This window comes from Amblyomma mixtum, chromosome 7 (genome assembly GCF_055824585.1).
Source record: "Amblyomma mixtum isolate Tamu chromosome 7, ASM5582458v1, whole genome shotgun sequence".
In the NCBI taxonomy this organism is placed as follows: Eukaryota; Metazoa; Arthropoda; class Arachnida; order Ixodida; family Ixodidae; genus Amblyomma; species Amblyomma mixtum.
Genome location: NC_143018.1, coordinates 35,609,119 through 35,627,804, shown reverse-complemented (window position 1 = coordinate 35,627,804; position 18,686 = coordinate 35,609,119). Strand labels below are relative to the sequence as shown.

Sequence of the window (18,686 nt, the reverse complement as noted above, 5' to 3'; positions counted from 1 at the left end):
CAAGCTGCTAACCCTAACTAGCGGGGCATGCCAATAGTTGACCCCTGCACTCATAGGTGGCGCACCTATCTGCTCTCTTCTGAAAACTGTCTCGCCGAAAACTGCACTGAAGTTTATTGGGCTGCTGTTTCACAGTTGGTATGTTTAAGGCCTTTGGCTGTGTTGAATGTGTTGCGCACAACTAAACTATTGTGACTAGTCACATTCTTTTATATCTTTTTTTCTCTCTTCCTGATAACAGCATGTTGAGCATTAAAAAACATAGTTGCCTCATTATTGTTGGTCATTGTATGTGAACCTCACGTTTTTGTTGTGCATGCGCGAGAGGACATCTAACAATAGACATTGGTACCCAACACATGTTATGCACTACCTCTGGTCCTGCCACTCCATTGAGGCTATGCCACTTGTAACCTAAAGTAACGCATTTCTTTTGAGTTGGATTCTGGTAGCGTTTCTGCCGGTAGGTCATGGCGCTGCACTGTATCATTATCTTTGATGCCAAAGCGGCAGACGTATGGACGAGGGTGGCGCTGGTGAACACTCCCAAGGTTAGCTGGGAGTGTTCACCACACTCCCAAGGTTAGTTGGTAGAGCACCAGACGTGAAATTCGGAGGTCGGGGGTTCGGACCCCAGCGGTGGCATATGGTTGTTTTTTCTTCTGCTTTCTAATCAGTTATCTTCAAAAATAATTACCGTATTAAGCTCCCATTCATGAATACCACAAATTATTTTAAAATACACTCCTATGCTCCTTGGTTTCGGTGACTGTTGGCTTTCGTGATGTATTATATATCAATATGGCATCACATGACGCTATCAGCACAGGGTATATAAAAGAACACACAGGGTATTTTGACATCAGTTATAATCAACCAGCAGGGTTTCATCAGTGTAGCTAGAAGCACACTTAGTGACATATACTCCACTAGACAGACATTTCCGAAGTTATACATAGCATCACAGCTCTAGCTAAAATAAGTCACTGGAAGCAGCCTTCACTTGAATATTAAAAGTTTGCAGATGCATACTGAGAATGTTTGAAATTTGATGCACTCAAGTTCAGATCTCCGGAGGCACTCACTGTTCTTACTGCTTTGCTGAGGCAGTGGAAGATGTGGTGTGGTCACACCAACTGCGTTCATTTCCTGTAATTGTGAAAAGATTGTATCTTGCCATAGTTGTGCAAACTGTTTATCAAACTAAAAACTCGGAATACTGAGACACAAAATGTTCCTAAAAAAATACCATATTTACTTGAATGTAAATCATTCTTTTCTTTATTGAAAATCAAAAGAAGAAACTTGCCCCTCGTGTGAAAATCGAATGTTATAATATTATCCAGAGGCAAGTTCACATTGTACCGCATTTACTCGCGCACTGGTTGATGCTTCTTGTAAAAAGAAACAGAAACATTTTGAAGATAGAATAGGTTGACCGAAGGAAATCCTGGAAGTTACGAGTGACAAACATTCAACCAAGGTGGCCAGCGTGGCATGTCAAATATCGGAGCAGTGGCAGAGCAGTGAGAAATTTGCCACTGAAGATGGCGTACCTGTGCACCAAGCACAAATTTGCCGCTTCATGCCAAGGAAAGCATGTAGAACATAGGGGGAAGGGAGTATGTTAAAGCCTTCATTTCATTCCACCAGTTTGGGGAACACCCTCAATGTCCTCATCACTGCCGATGTTGCAGGTTAATTGCAGTAGTTCGCTTCCAGTGCATCGAAAGCTTGATGTTGCTTATACATGGGAAAAGGCACTCATTGCTTTCCTCTATTGGCATTGGTATCTGATGCACTTTTCGGGGAACTCTTGTGCTGCTGCATAATTTTCCAGCGGCTGTGCGCATAAATCGGCAACTTGTTAAAACGTTGCCAAGAACAGTTAGTTACCAACGTTTAAAAGGCATGATTTGCCATGCGTTTAAGCGAGTTTCGTTTTTAACGCTCAGTTGACGCTGTGGCAGCATAGCAAGACTCCACGCTTATCTCCATGTCAGTTTTGTATGAGAATCTTCTGCGTGTCTCTCTTGAAATGAAAAGAAGCGTCATGGCCTCCCCTTTAATACAAGCCACAGAAGGCCATTTTTCGAGATACTTTTGTTCATAAAATTCTACCCAGCTTCCTCTATATGGCAGTCTTGTTCGTTGCGTGACATCCGTGTACAGTTGTGATCAGACATCTCTGACCCCCCACCGATTTCTGAACCGCGCCATGTTGCATGTCGGCACCACCAGGAGTGCATCGTCATGTGGCGCCCATGTGCAATATGGCATGGTTCGGAACTTGGAGGGGGAGGTCAGAGACCTTTGACCCCTGACTGTACTTTTTCTTGCTGTTCTATTCCTGCAAAAGCAGTCCTCGCAGTTATACTTTCATGGGCCTTTTTTTTTTCTCCCCGGTTTTGTGCTCGCGAAATCAGCGCTCGCATGACAGTTGTGGTCACATTACATTCAAGTAGATAGGGTAGTCATCTTGATTGAATACTCGTACAGCAAGAAACAGTCACCAAATGTCACAATCTTGATGGTTGGTCCAACGACGCCTTGCATTGCTACTGAGTAACTGCTTCCAGTCGATGAGTGTTTCTGGAAATCGGTCCTCACAAGGATCAACGTTAGAATATGGGCCCAGGGCTATGCATCCTTGTGGCAGTTTTCTTCTGCACATATTACTTCCCGCATGAAATTTGCATGCTGTCATATTTCACTTCCTGAGGCAGCATGCTTAGATATCATTTGCTCCACTGATGGCCTTTTGGCAGCCTTTGTTGGTGTTTTAGTTCACCTAACACTTCTCTCCATATAGCTTTGTATGCTCTTGCATGGAAGTGCAGTACTTACCATGGTGGTGAGTTTCTCTCTTAGCCCTCTGCACCCTTTAGAATAAAAGCAGTATAGTAATGGGATAAAGGTTCGGTGTTCATTTTTTCTTTCTTGAAACGCACTTCTGAGAAGTGCGTTTTCACCGTCTGTGTCACCGAGTGTCACCGTCTATCCCCCCTCTATATTTTTTTTTTTTTCTGGGTTGCCTACTGCAGTTGGGGCTTTATTCATCATCGACCGTTCTCCTCTTTTGTGCTGCATTGTCACTCTGGTTCCTATTTTATCAAGGCTTGAGGTTTCTTCCACTGACATCAGTCCTAGTAGCATGCTCGGGTTTCAGTTCTATTTAAAAAGTGAAGCTCGGAATCGTTACCTGCTTGCTGTCATGCATTCATTGCTGAGTTTTAATGAAGAGTAAATAATATCTTAGCTTGTGACATGCAGAATATGGGCATCTGACTTCAACAGCAAATAGATCAAATTTCGTGGGAATGCGGCCGCGAAAGGGAAACTGCATTCATGTTGGTATACTTACTATGATGAAACTACTTCAAACACCAATTCTGGGTGGGCTGCTACACGATATGTGAAGCATGCTGAAACAGACAGAGCTAACAATCATTCTGAAGCAGGGTTTATTGACTATGGGAACATAGAGCAAAGGTGTCAACCACTTTGATTGCCAGAAGATGCATAGATAGCCAGGCGGATTTTAAGTTATTGCAAACCATCAGCAAACATTGTAGACATGCTGTGCTTTTTTAATGTTATGTGCGTGTTTAGTGTTGTAGTGTAGACAGATACCTGATTAGTGTTCAGTGCATTTCGTGTTTCCTCGTGTTCATTGTGCTCAACCGCATTTAATCTTGGTCGTCATCGTAAATCCACACTGCCTGCGCTTCTTATGATCAACAAGCTACAGCAGTTTCACTGCCTCGAGTGTGTTCACTTTTATTTTATCTTCATTGAGTTGCCAGTGCTTTTTGATTCCCACTTCTGCTGCTGCTTGGTCAAGTGCGCTTTTGCTACCTCACAGCATACCCGTGCCACTTGCCCACTTTGCATTCTGAATGGTTGGCGCTAAATTACTGCCCCGTCAGCTGTAATTTTAAAAGGAGTCCTTACATGAGATGTAGCCGTGCGGAAAATTTTTGAAGTTTGTGTGCTTGGCAAACTTTAAGAAGCTGCACATCAACACGGTGACACAGAATTCACGCCTACAAAACAGCTTGAATTTGCTTTGGATTATGTGATTGGAAGTTTTGATGATGTGTTGAAGACTGGGAGGCAAGCTTTCTGCTTAATGTGAAAACATGGTGTCAGAGGCCAGTGAAGCCACAAGATTGCACTCATGTTTGATCATCTCTGTATGGTGTGCTTAATTGAGTGATCTTGGTAGTTGAAACCAAAATTTATCATAATTAGTTGTAATTGTACTACTTTGCATGTTCTGGCTCTTGTTACATTCAGCACCATGATCATTGTTTGAGCAGGCACCTGTCTATGCAAAAGGGAAAAAGTATGCCGAGAAAGCTAATGTTGGGACTCCTTAAATATATGGCCGCTTGGGACAGCAAATGCTTTTGCGTACACATCATGTCATGTCATTCGTATGCATGCGTCAAGCCCGCAGCTGCATATTCTCAGGTGCTTATTTTTCTTCCTTCCTCTCTCTTTCCTCACTCTTCTTCCCGCGTCCTTTTATGTCCTTGCAGGGTGGCGTGCAGAGGTGATAACATGCTGGGACTGCTTGTCTCTCGCTACGACCCCCCTTCTCTTCCACTTGTCTCCGGCAGCTCGGTGTGGAAAAAAAAAAAAAAGTGCGGAGCGAATGCCTGTGGACGTGCTTCAGTTTGCTTGCGAGTCCGGATGCTTCAGGTGGATGATGCTTTCTCTTCCCCCCGCTGCCGTCACTGCTGTTCCCGAGCCCCCCCCCCAGTTGCTTCTTTGCTTGCCTCAGCTGTCCTTGCTGCCAGCAACATCTCAAGGCAAGAAGACAGTGTCACAGATGCGCTGCAGAGGAGGGCAACTTGCAGGGTTTTCTTTTTGGTGTTGCAGAGAAAGGATGCTCAGGAGCGGAGGCCCTATGCATGCACGGTATGCTAGATAGCAGGCTTTCCCCTTCTCTGTATTCTTTGTTTGAGAGTTTGTCATGAGTTGTATTAAGAGGTAACTTTGTTGTCGTCGTACTGCTGTTCAGAAAGGTGGCAGAAGAGTGGCACTTTCATTCAGGCCTGTCTTGCCTGTCGATCAGGTGTGAAGCTGTTTGGCATTTACTTGTGTTCCAAAAAAAAAACTATGTGGTGAGTCATTCAGTTGAACAAATTTTGCTTGATAGTCAGATTTGTTACAAGAGTTGAAACTTCAGCATCTACCAGTGTCTCGGGAGGCACCTCTCAGTCAGTGTGGAACACCCTGTGTGTCAAGCTTGCAGAGGTTTGTTCAAGCTCTCATATAGCCAGCACTGCTAGCTGTGTGGCTGAGCCGTTTACGGCGCAAGTCATGCATGAATAATTAACTAGTGATCAGATGGGACTCATGGTACCAGTGATCAGGCATCATTAACTGGTCAGGCTGCTAACCGTTGTTTGTGAATATAAACGGGCCACTGAGGACACATTCAAGTTGGCCGAGGTTTACGATCTACTGTTATTAATGAAAAAGAGGCTACTTTCACTAAAAAAAAAAAGACTCGTTATAGCTAGAGGCAAAAAACGAAAGACAGGTGTTGTGACGAAAGTATCAGTAAAACCTCGTTGATATGTTCCCGGTTCATACGACTTCCCGGTTCGTGCGCTCAAAATCGCGGACATTAAAAATGTTCCATTGAGTTACACTATATTCCCGGTTAATACGTTCCCGGAAAACGTGATTTCCCTGCTACTACGTTAAAAATTTCGACAATTTGTGGTCGTATAATACGTTTATTGACCAACCGCACGTGTGCAAACATACAAGTGGGCCAAATAAAAGGGCACGCGACATGTTTTTTGCGGCAGTCTCCCGCCGTGGTGGCTTCTGTGCTGTGTCTTGATGCAATGAGGCGAAGCACCACCAACAAACGGTGCGCCAGCATTCGCGACGGCCGTTTTTTGCGACTACGCAACGTGGAGGAGAAACGCTGAAGTTTCTTCGCGGTGCATGAGGGCAAGGAGGAGAAGTTTTTTCCCGCGTCTGGGAAACGCAGCTTGAAAAGCAGAAACACTGCGACAATCAGATGCTGCAGTGGCTTCTCCACAGTACTTGGGTGCTAAGAGGGATTTTGATTACTTTCATCATTGCCAACGACGGAGTGATTTCGTTATGAATCCCCTTCCGCGTTAAAGACAGCGCGAACGCGCACTGAACCCAGCGAGCACTGGAATAGGATCTGTTCAGCTCTTGTCCAAGAAATGCCACTCGACATTTTTATAAAGTGGAATTGTCGATAAATGTTTTTTTTTTTTTTTACCTTATTCAACTGCTACATTTCTCAGAATTAGGCGGTTTGGATCATACGTTTTCCCGGATGATACGTTTTTCCCAGCCGTTAAAAAAAACGTATCAACGAGGTTTTACTTTACTCGCAGTGACATTTTTTTTTTTTAACAGAGCAGGTAACGCAGGATTATACCAAAATATCAAGGTAACCTTATTACTACTGCTATGCGTTATTTTGAGAGGAGAGGAAAAGAAAAGCTGAGTGTGGAAAATTTTAGAAAAGAGAGTGGAGAAAACAAAGCAGTGCCAAGACCCTAAGAATCGTCGATATTGTCACATGATTGCACTAAAGTGGTGGGACAAATTATTCCAGCTTTACCTCGAAATTTTTAGTGGCGAAAGCGTCTTTTGCTGTCGAACAAACTTAATAGAGCCACACATTTTATTTTGTATTTGTTTGTTTTTAATGTCAGTGTATGCAAACACAGGAGTTGTGGTTATAAAAACAATGCAAAATACAGCATATGCATAGAACTTTACAGACATGTCCCAGCTATTGCACTTTATTAATGACGAAAGCATTTAGAGTTGTCAGTAGTCATGTCCCTTCAATACTTGGCTGCAGTGACCAAATTTTGACATGGAGGCAAAAAGAGAGAAAAAAAAAAAAAACTTTATCATGAGTTCTAGATGCACATATTTCAGTTGGGGTGCATCTTTAGCGCGTAAAAAGCGCTATGTGAGGAAAAACAACAAGAGTGTGCTGGTATAATGCCCGTATTAATCTGCCTTAAGGTTCCTGCCTGAGTACATTTACTGTCAGGCCCCGGAATTCAATTTTAAAGTGAACTCGAGTGAACTCGGGCTGAGGGGCATAGCGCACACTTGTGGATTTCTGCAGATTGTTGAAAACTTGGGCTTCACTTTCATTTTTGATCCCATGTCATGGAAATCTGCACCTAGCGGGTTTCCACGAGCTTGTGCTTAGTTCTTGGGATGAGCATATCGTGTTCTGCAGTGGCATTAATATGGTAGCATTAGGGTTCCCATTCTCGTGAAAAGCTAGCGTCCATCCGTCCATGTCACGAAAAAATGGGTGGCCCACCTGCCACGATGTGCAGCATGCCCTCCATGGCAGGTAGCAGTGAAATTAATTCAAGTAAATTCAGTGTAACGTCTACTTAGGGCAGGTAGTGGCCACTGATCCGGATCATGAGAGGGAAATAACTATAAGAATAAGGATGGGGTGGAGCACATATGGCAGGTTCTTTCCGATCACGAATGGCAGTTTACCAATATCCCTCAAGAGAAAAGTATACATCAGCTGTATCTTACCGGTACTCACCTACGGGGCAGAAACGTGGAGGCTAACGAAAAGGGTTCAGCTTAAGTTAAGGACAACGCAGTGAGCTATGGAAAAAAAATTATAGGTGTAACGTTAAGAGATCGGAAGCGGGCAGAGTGGATGAGGTAACAAACACGGGTTAATGACATCCTAGTTGAAATCAAGAGGAAGAAATGTGCTTGGGCGTGGCATGTAATGCAAAGGCAAGATAACCGCTGATCCTTAAGGGCAACGGAGTGGATTCCAAGAGAAGGAAAGCGTAGCAGGGTGTGGCTGAAAGTGAGGTGGGTGGATGAGATTAAGAAGTTTGCGGGGATACGGTGGCCGTAACTGGCAAAGGACGGGGTTAATGGGAGAGAGATTGGAGAGGCCTCTGCCCTGCAATGGGCGTAGTCAGGCTGATGATGGTCGCGATGATGAACTGCCGCCTACCCATCGTGGCACTGTGCATCAGCTTATTCTTAAAGAGATACACAGATTCCTGAATAGCAATCAGTGTGAAAATGAGCCTTACGGGAGGCCAGGAATAGCAGCCTGGGTCTTGCAAGCCCCACCAGAGGCTGAGTTTGAAACAGCCGCCTGCGAGGGCAGTGGTGCATCGCTTAACCGCTGCACTACTGTGCCAGGAGTGGTGTGAGGACTCCCCTCTCTCTCTGAATCTGTGAAAGAGAAGGAGTACCTGTGCGAGAGGGATCTCAAATGCTATCACATTGTGCTCGTAAGGGAAGTGCAAGTGTCGTCCAAGTTTTTTGTCTATTCGTATTTTATGATTGGAATTAGGCTTTTCATAAATTGAAGAGGACTTGGCAGAAAGTTGTGGAGGCAACAACAACGAAGGTTGTTTGTAGAGGAAGTTAAAAATGAAAAGATAAAGCAGCCACTGGTGCACCTAGTCTAATGCCTCAGACGTGCTTGTGAACTCCTCAGTGGCAGCGTCACCCGACAAGGAGTCTCTTGGGCGCGACTTCGATCTGAAGGATGCACCTGACGTTCACACTAGTCCACGGCAGGCGAAGGTTTTATGTGAACTCATCTATCGGCGTTGACCCGTTATGAAGGGCTGCCTTGGCAGGAACAGCGGTGGCATCTTGATTTTCCTTGCCTCTTCCATGCTTTCTCACCTCTACGTTATCGAGAGTGAAAAGGCATCTGCAGTTCGTTTTTTTTTCCTTCTGTTACATTCGAATCTTGATGGTAATCTCACGGGATCACGAAAATTCATCCGAATTCATTCAGTCAAAAACCAAACAATATCTGCTCACTGAACAACAGGAAATGCGTTCACGCAGTGCTGGTTACGGCTGACGAGATTTATTTATGACCACGCACCTCTGCAAAGTGGTCGCGGTGTGTACTGCGCGACTGGTGATGATTGCTGTGTTGGCGACGTGCGGGGCAGTACTTTGTGCAGCTACGATCGTGTCATCCGTAGCGGTGCGCCAAAGTGTTCAGAACTGCAGAAATTCTGCATTGAATGCATTTCAGCTAGGGAATTTTGCTAAATCTTGTGATGCTGAAATTCGTTTCACCCATGATCTTATCATCAAGTTTCTACTTTCCTTTTTTTTTTGTCTGGAAAGGACCGTGGCTTCTTGAAGAAAAGTGCAGTGTGGTGTTCTAAGTGAAGACTACATGCTTAGTGTGGAACGTAGGGTAGTGCGGAATAGCATTGCTTTTAGTGAGCCTTGTAGGCGCGCAGCTGTGCACTGTTCACACGACCACTCACATGCCTCGTGCCACGCCACATTTCTACAGTTATTTTGTAATTGTTTCGCAGTGCCATGTTCTTCATTAACAGTTCTGTCTACTCGTGATCACAAATATTCAAACGGAGCCGTAAGTGCGAAGCCTCCTTGCTGCAGCCGCCATCAGTCAAGCAGCTTCGTGAACTCCAAGTTTCCAGGATGTGATTACTCCTGTCTGCTTCAGATTGTGTAAATTTCGTGCTTTGTGCACTTGTAAATAGGTGAGAGACTCTTTTCAGCCCCGGTTTTGGATTGTGCCGTTGAAAGAGTGCCACTTCAACAAGTGTGTTGAATTGTCAGTGTTGGTTAGGAAGAGAACGCCAGTCACATTAAGAACCAGAGAGGTGCGCAACACCTTTTGGTCTCTCTTGTCCACTTATATAGGTAAAAACCAAGCCTGTGTGCATCATGGGGCATTGAAATTGCAAATCTACGTATAGCACCGTTTCACTGTACGATATGCTATTATCACTTGTCTATAAAGCAAAGGCTTAATATTACCATTGGTGGGATCCTGCCACCTGTCTTGCCTGCAGAAATGGGAGCTTTGCATTAATGTACAGATGCTGATCTTGTTTGTCAATGAAAGCAGTGTTTACCAGCAAAGGTTTTGTGGAAGCCTACCGCATGAATAAGTACTAATGGCCACATACAAGCATCACGTCAGACTCAAGTTGGAGCAGCCTTTTTTTATTCTTGCCTGCTGTGTACATGTGCAGTGCGGAGCCCTGTGAGCTGCAACTTTCACTGTATAGGCACCAATTCAATTCGTTCTTGGAGGAAGATGCGTGTGGCATTTGTGATGCGCACTGTGTTTCATGTGTCTGTGCAAAAGGAAAATTTTTGCTGCGTGCTGTCAGAATTTTCACCGATGTCTACGCATTTATAGAGAACATATCTGTAAAGCACCCTGCGTGCACGTATGTTCCTGTTTACTGTACAGGATTTCTCTGTTACACGGTGGCCATTTGGCTGGGCCTAGTCCAACTCGAGGTGGCAAGGGTGAATAGCGGTTGCGTTCGACTGACGTCTCTAGGGCAGTGTGTTGATGCTTTGCCACGTGCAGTTAGTCATTGGTGTCTGTCAGACAGAACCTGCCGAGTCAGAGCATGGTACCTGAACAAGGTACCCAGGTACTTTGTCCAGGGTGCCTGGAACAAGCTGCGTGAACACAGTACCTAGAGCATGGGGTCTCTTCCCAGGTACCTGGAATGAGACACTTGAACAAGGTACTTAGAGCACAGTACCTTGTTCCCGTGTTGTTGTAACTGTGTGTCTGTCGGGGGGTGTAAGTTATTTAACTGGGCACTGCAGCTTCCTTGTGTCACTGCACACAGCATTTACCTCTTACCATGATTGTGTGTTGTATGGCTGCTGTTGACACGCAAGTTCTCTATGAAACGATGGTGGACTTTGCACGTGCTTTAGGTGCACACTGAACTTGTGAGCGCTGTCGGCACCTTTCTGTTGTGGCGCTGTACGAATCCTTTCCAGAGTTTCATCAAATGTTCTCACTCGCCACTCTGTACACTTGGAAGTCATTGCACCTCATCATCATGCTCACACCTTTCCTCTGGCTCGATAGCTATGCACACCAAGGCTACTGTGGTTGGGGCACGCTTGGCTTTATTCTGCTTTGTCATGGCTTGAGGGGGAGGGGGATGCTGAAGCCAGTCATTTTATTATCTGTCTCCACAGTAGGCAGCAGAGGGGTTGTGTGGGGACCTGCGTACTTAACTGTAGTGGTGCCAAACCTGCCGTGGGCATTTCTTTTGTAGCGGAGGTAGAATTGAGGAATTGAGGAATAGCGGAGGCAGCTGTGGTGTCTCTTTGCTCTGTGTTTTCCCGGAACTGTGACTGGAACGTCTTCCAATTTAGACCTCTAGCCAGCCGCACCTGAGAGCCGATGATTCCCGAGATCAGTGAGGCTGTCGCTTTTTTTCTCAAGAGTGGTGTGATCTTCCGCAGCACAGGCCAGCCTTGTTGATTTTTTGCTGATCCGGGTACCTAACACCATGTGTAGAAGAATATGCACGTGTAAATCCTATTTTATTATCAATACTCTCATTTCCTGCCACAGCTTGCCGCAAGTGTTTCGGGCATGGTGGCAGAGCTAGCACCTCTCGGGCTGACAGTCCGCAAACATGATTTCATGGTGTTCTGTGTGGGTCGCGTTAGTGCTGGAGTGGTTGCTGCCGGGTAGTGAACTGCTGTCATGTTATATAACCTTGTACAGGTTGGTTTGTGGTTATGTCATGAACAGCATTAGAGGAGAATGGCCGTGAGCCTTCACGGAACATTTGCCTGTGCACTGCAGTGGAAGAGGAGGGAGCATATGCTTAGTTAGGCTTCACCCGTACCACCGTTTGCACATTTCTGGCTGTTCATTCGCATTGGACTTGACCGTCGTACCTTGCACTGGGCACATGTCCTCAAGCACTCCGTCTGGGTGTGAGCATTCAGGGCAGCATTTCTTCCTTTCCAAGCGGATATTTTGTCTCCTTCTGAGCAGTTCCACATGGCGAGACCGGGGAGCCTAAAATTCTGGGCCTGTTTTTCACATTGTGCATATTTGACGCACTTTTCAGGCACGCTCATGTTCATTAAAGGGATTCCAAACCTCAACATCAAGAAAATCTAGACAAATGGCTTGCAAGGGTGTCAAGAGATCCCAGTTTCATCAAAAACAGAGCTTCTTGAAGAGAGGAAATAACATAAATATTGCATACAAGTAGCATCTCACTATTTTTTTTCACGCTATGGGTGACAACGATCTTAAGACTAGCAACGTAGCTGGCTATGCGTTGCAGATTTTTTGCAAGATGAAGCTGTCAGGCTCTATAAAACAAGGTATTTTATGTTTTGGGGTGGTCTTTCTAGAGTTTTTTTTTTCTTTTTTTTTTTATGAACAGCAAAGTGCAAAGCTCTAAAGGCATCAGAACAAGCGAAAAAAAAAAAAGGCTGCAGCAGTTTTTTATTTGCCGCCAGCGCATTCATGGTTTGTGGTTTGAAGTTCTGCTTGATTAACATCCGGAGCTCAAAGGCTCTGACATGAAATACAAATTCGTTCATTCTGTCACATGTCTGTCGGCTAAGACAGCAGGTTTCTGTGTCAGACAAATGGGAAAATGGTTGCAGTAAGCACTGTTATACGTATGACAGCACTGGACGATGAAAATGCTCTAAAGTTGAGTTTGTAGTTCCCTTACTGCTGCTCTGCATGTCAGTTTTCTTGGTAGTTTATGGGATTTTAATGTCCCAAAGCGACTCAGGCTATGAGGGACGCCGCAGTGAAGGGCTCCGGAATATCGACCACCTGGAGTTCTAACTTGCGCTGACATCGCTCAGTACATGGGCCTCTAGGATTTCGCCTCCATCAAAATTCGACGACCACGTTGGTGGCATCTGTTAGCATCTGCTTTGTTCGCATCACATGACGCTACTGACAGCCTTAGCCATGGGACATCTCATTGCTTCAGCTTAGCAAGGAAACCTTGAGTGTTGTGTTGCTTCTAAATTTTGCTGGTGTCTTAAGAACAAAGCTACGTTGAGGGAATAACTGCTGCAGGGCTCATAACATTTGTCCTCTGTCCTCTGGGTGCCTTGTGACAGGAGCCATTTGACAGTGCCCCAACCTGCTACAAGTCTTGATTTCTTTTTTATCCAATAAATGGGCCAGAGGTAGGCTGACACCAAATAGTGAGTTAGTGGTGAAATCAGCTCTGTGCGTGGTCCTGGATATTGTAGAAGTGATGTTGAAAAAAATGCCAGCTTTCTTTTTTTTGTTGTAACTTTATGGTTTCCTGCGCATTGACAACAATTGCAGTGAGCCGAATACGTGTGCAGTTTTTCCGTGCCGAGCTGGAAATGAACTTGGAGGCGGTGGCTGCCTGAAGTGTGATCTCAACATGGCTATGTCTCGTCTTTCTTTGCTCTTTTGTGTTTAGAAGTGAGAAATAGAATAGCTGATTCTCATTATTGTGGAATGCTGTCGGTCTGAGGACAATATGAACCATGGTGTGCCAGTCAGGTTGCAATGGAGTAGAGGCGCTTTGATGAGCAATAGATGCGGGAGTAGTGTTAAATTGAAGGTCTGATGAATGTGCCTGGTTGCCAAGAAAGCTTTCTGTGAAGTGTGTGACCATTCTCGTATCTCCACACCAGTCAGCCATGACAGCGTTCTTTTATTTGGGCCTGTAGACTTAAATGAAAACACAAATTCTACGCACAGTCTTGTCTCCTTCAAGACACTGGCTTTCTGTTATTTTCAGGCAGCATCGAGAATATGATTTGCTTGTCCAAAATTTTTCATAGAGGTCACCAAAGAGTCATACAGAAATCATGTTGCGAATGCATATTAGTGTGACATGTTTTCAGTGTATGTGATCGCTTTGCGGACCATGCAGCCACGGCTCGTCGCTCTCAGTTCATTAACGGCGGCTCTGCACTGGGACCTCAGTGTGGTTCCCTCTTCATCTTGCAACACTAACGTCAGACACACTTCAAATCGTTGCTAGTCAGCTCATGTCGTGGGCATCGGCCTGTTTCCTTGCCATTGGGGCGAACGCTGAGTGGAATATACGGTCAGGATAATCACAACCAAATGTCATCACCCTGCGCAATCTGTGCTGAACATTGTAAATTCCGTGTAGTGATCTAAACTCCCGCGTTGTAGCTGGTGTGATCACCCTTTGGATGCCGTTTGGTCGTCGGCCATTTTGCGCTGAGAGCAGTGACGTCATGGATGGCCGTGTGGTGATGCTTGTCTTGTTGCATGACGTCGTGAGCTACACGGGAATTTCAGGCGTGTACGTCTTTAGTTCTAGCGAATGATGTATGAGCTTCGCGTTTGCCTTTGGGCCATGGCAGTGATGACCGAGACCACCTTTCACATCGAGTGCACGCGACTAACGGCAGTTTTCGAAAAACTTCTCAAAGTCCTTTCGCACACTCTTGCCCGATTACTGTCGGGTCATCGCCCTTGCTGTTCAGTCAGTGTTCGCACTTACAAGTGTGTTTTTGACCAGTTTCCTTTCATCAGTGATCCTTAATCTTCGCCGTGCATTATTATTTGCTTGTTCTCCTTAAGAGGACAGAAGCTGCGAATTTTAGTTCTGTACAGCACTAAATGAAGAGCCGTAAGAGAGCCTGTTACGCTACTCTGGTGCACGTGCTGTTCGAAGAGAATGAGCGTGTGTTGTTGGACCTTTAAAACTTTGTGTCATTATTCGTAAAGCCATTCTGTTTCGTTTATTGCTTTTCATTTCTTTTTTTTATCATGGCCAGCTAGCGTGCTGGTTGCCAACATTCATGCGAAAGTCTGCTAAGGATAGACTTGTGCCATATCATCGAGTGCACGCTCTTCAGAACTCTTTTGAGTGCATTTCTTTTAGTTCGCGTTGGAAATAGCAATAAAAATGAACTAAAACATGCATAACAGGTGTTGTCATTCCTTTTTGCTTTTCTGTCCCCTCCATGCATGCTAGGGAGTGGATGGTTTACGGCAAGGTCACACATAACAGTCCCTAACAAGTGCATCCTGTCAGCACCTGCCTCTGGCACTGGAACTTGGAGGCTAATAATAAGGCTGGAAGTAAATTTGGAGGCACTGCCACGAGCTATGGGAAGGAAAATAATGGGAGAAAATTAGAGAGCAAGCTTAGGTAATGATATCTGAGCTGAAATCAAGAAGAGAAAATAGGCTTGGGCGAGACGTTATGCGAAGCCAGAGCATTTAAAGGGGCCCTGCAACACTTCAACAAAGCTGCAGATGCCACTTCACGAATATCCTCCAGCAAGAATTTGCTCGATGCGTTTTGTAGAGGCTGAATTATCTGTAGTCAGAATTTGAATTTCAGCGTCTTCGTGCCCCTCCCTCTCGTCGCTTTATGCGGCGCCCCGCTGGCACAACACGGCTCTCTAGCCAAGGCGGTGGTAGCTGTGCAACGACTGAAAAGAGCCTCGGCAGTAAAAATGAAAATTGGCTTTGAGGAAAGAAAAGGCGCAGTAACTGTCTCACTCCTCTGTGTGCACCAAAACCGCGCCAGCCACGAGGGCTGGGAGCGAAATAGATAGGAGGAGTAGGATAAAACCCGCCGCGGTGGCTCAGTGGTAAGGCGCTCGTCTACCGAGCCGGAGTACACGGGTTCGAACCCGACCGCGGCGGCCACGTTTCGATGGAGGTGGTGGTGGTGAAAACATTACAACTGGGGAGTTTGGGACACACAGGTCCGTGGGCCCCCGCACGGCCCCACTGCACTCAAACGTTCATGTCCCGGAGGCTCATGACGCTGGCAGCCCGGCCAGTGGCGATGGCTTGCTTGGCCGGGTCCTCAGAACGCAGTAGGGAGAATTACTGTATATGCTATCAAAGGTGGGTCTCCCAAGCCTCCCAAGTGGTAAGGTGCTCGAGGCCCCGCGGGGGAGGATCCGCCGGGCAGAGGAAAAGGATATGGTCTAGAGTGGCTTTGGGGTGGTGGCAGAGGGTGCAGGAGGTGTTTGTGAAGACTTGGTGATAGCGCGAGCGTATATAAGGAGAAGGTAAGGTGCGTGTTTGAAGCCGCCTCCAAAGTGTCTGATGATAATGGTCGAGGGAGGGATGGGGTGGAGGGTAGAGCCGACGCTCGGCTTTGCAGGCCTGCGTCATTTCACTGAGTGCATGCGCTCCCGCGAGAACCCCAGGTCGGAGGCCTCCGGTGCCCGGTTGAGAGAACCTCGGGCTAAAGCGTTGGCGGCCTCGTTTCCGGGATTCCCGGAGTGGGCAGGCACCCATATCAACTCCATGTGGCGGGGTTGGTGTGCGGCGAGGGAGTTCAGTATGCGAAATGCAGGCGAAACGCAAGAGGCGCCGGAGACCTCCACTACGGCACCTCTTTCTCTATTTCTTCTTTCACTCCCGCCTTCCTCCCTTCCCTTACGGCGCGGTTCAGGTGTCCGCCGAGATATGTGAGAAAGATACTGCGCCATTTCCTTTCCTCAAAAACCAATTTAGTAGGATAAACATTTATTTCGCCAGTCCATGGAGCCGGTGTGGATGGTCTTGAGTCTGTGCTAGGTGGCCGAGAGTCGGTGATCTTCGGTGACCTTGAGAGCCTGCTCCACAGCCCGGAGTTGGGTCTCCTGGCTGGAACTGATCAGCACGGTCACCTACTGCTCTGAAGTTCGGAGCGGCATTTAGTTCGAAGAAGACGGGTCTTCTGGATAGACCCAAAATATGATCTGGGGTGGCTGTTGCCTGGCACCTAGCACATTTTGGCGCATACTGGCCAGGGTAGACGAGAGAGAGAATGAGTAGGTTTGAGGGCGGCGCGAGGTGGTTGCTTGGACCTTGGAGATCTGTGGGATGGGGGGAAGAGCCGTCGCTGGAGATGGTGGTGTAGGGCGACGTAGTAAGACCAGTCGATCCCTCGCAAACCGCAGGTTAGAATCGCCCACAGCCCGGCTGTCGAATCCTTGGGTATAATTGTGGGCGCCCCATTGCCTGGGTTAGAGGAAAATGTACTGAGTGGAGGGCTCCGACACGATCGCGCAGCACACGGACGCCTTTTGCGTTTCGCCTCCATCGAAACCCGCGCCGCCGCGGCCGGGCTGGTACCCGGGTACTCCTAAAGCACCTCAATCATCTAGTGGTGGTGGTGGTTTTTATTTTGCATTGAATATGGAAGGTAAAAGATTTTTTGCTACCCCGGCATCTGCTATCGCTGCTGGAAGCACCTGAGCTGGGGCAGCAGAAATAAAGGATAGCAGGCAGTGTGTAGTAGTGAAAAGAAAGAGGTGGGGGGAAAGTAGAAAGGACAGGGGGAGGGGTACACTGACAATAAATCTATTTACATATAAACATGATAGATATAAATCATGTACTCCGGCTCACTTTTGTAGCGAAAAGCTCCGCTACCCGCATGCGAACCCGAATGGTCAAATGACGCTTGGATTTTACCTCTAACTGGAGGTTCATCGCAGGTGTGGCTGTGAGACGTCGTGATACCACGTGACGTCGCAGCTGTTACCGCTCGTTTCGCTCCTCGCTCCCGCCACTTGTGTCACGTGACTAACCACGTGATTCGTCTTGCTGGCTAAGGCCAGCGCTCGCCGTCACTAGACACCGCAGACATGGCGCCAGAACCGGTAACCGGGACAAGTTCGACAGAACATTAGATACGCCGGGTTGCTTCTAGCGATCCCTACGACAAAGGTCGTCACGAAGCCGCGTTGGCTAGAAATCAGTCGCGAAAGCAGGCTTGTCGGGTTGATGAAACCGATGAAGAACGGGAGGTATACGCCTGGAGAAGTAGCGGCACAGGCGACAAGAGTATCTCAAGCGGATGCTGCCGTCTCCGCGTCGACTTCGGCCACTGTTTCTCCGTATAACCTGTGTTAGCCGAGTTGAGCCGCAGCCATTTTTTCTAACCGACATACAAGACAAGCGACACGGAGGAGAGAGTTTCAAAAAGGTGCCGGAAAAGGCTCGCCAGCTTTCGAGCGCTAGTGGATTTTCGTATGGGATGAAATAAATGGTCTGGTGGGGCGATAATTAAGGTCATCGCCCCACCGGCTAGTGCAGCACTGTACCGTCCACCTGCGCTGTTTTGTCATCGTTAAAGCTCTTTATCCATCGCATTGAATCGCCACCAACTTGCCGTTCTTGTAAACGTTGGGAAATTTGCTGGTTTAGTGGGACCTCAGCTGGCGCTGGACATGCTAGAGATGAATGGGAAAGGACCTTATTCTTCATAGGGTGTAACTGGGATAGCGATGATGCAGTCAGCGGCGAGGACTTGCTCTACTGAAGAAAAGTCTCAGCACTCACTCGTATGCCACATGCTTTGTATCCAGTCTCGTCTACAGCCGAAGAAACCTCGTGAAACGGAAGTTTGTGCCCGGAGAGTCGATTATTTTTTTAAAGAACGATAAATTGAAACGATCGCTCTCAGCAGTATCGGTAACTACTTGGGTCGCTTCGATTTCGAGAGCTAACGACGGTATTGCAAACGCCGAGAGGCAAAAGTACCGTAAAGATGCAAAGAACAATTATCAGCTAGGGGTTTCCCCAGGATTCGAAAATTAGGGGGGTGGGTGCCTAAATTTCTAGGGATATGGGGAGGGCAGGGTAGTCATTTTTGGTAGCCATCAGTCTAAAAAAAATTGCTGCGAATTAAGGAGGTGCGTTCAGAAAAACAAAAGGGTGTGTAGGGAAATCACTGGTAGCAGCTCTTGGGCGCCGGTTCCTGCGTGAACGGCGTGCCTCGGCGTAACCGAGCGAACGAGCGCATCGGAGGTTAAAAGAGAGTGAGCGCATCGGAGGAGGAAAGCGGTAGCGTGAAGTCAAGTCATGCGGCAGCGACCTGGGG

At 46.8% G+C, this 18,686-nt stretch overlaps 1 protein-coding gene across 1 annotated transcript in view; it reads left to right on the top strand.

Annotated features, from left to right (window-relative positions):
* Positions 1-14,819, top strand: part of LOC149335649 (uncharacterized) — a 32,014-nt gene extending 17,195 nt beyond the window's left edge. The window contains exon 9 of the mRNA XM_089552249.1: positions 4,545-14,819. Within this exon, the coding sequence (XP_089408375.1) occupies positions 4,545-4,562 (18 nt within the window). The 3' untranslated portion in view covers positions 4,563-14,819. The remainder of the gene's footprint in view (positions 1-4,544) is intronic.
* The last annotated feature ends 3,867 nt before the right edge of the window (positions 14,820-18,686 follow it).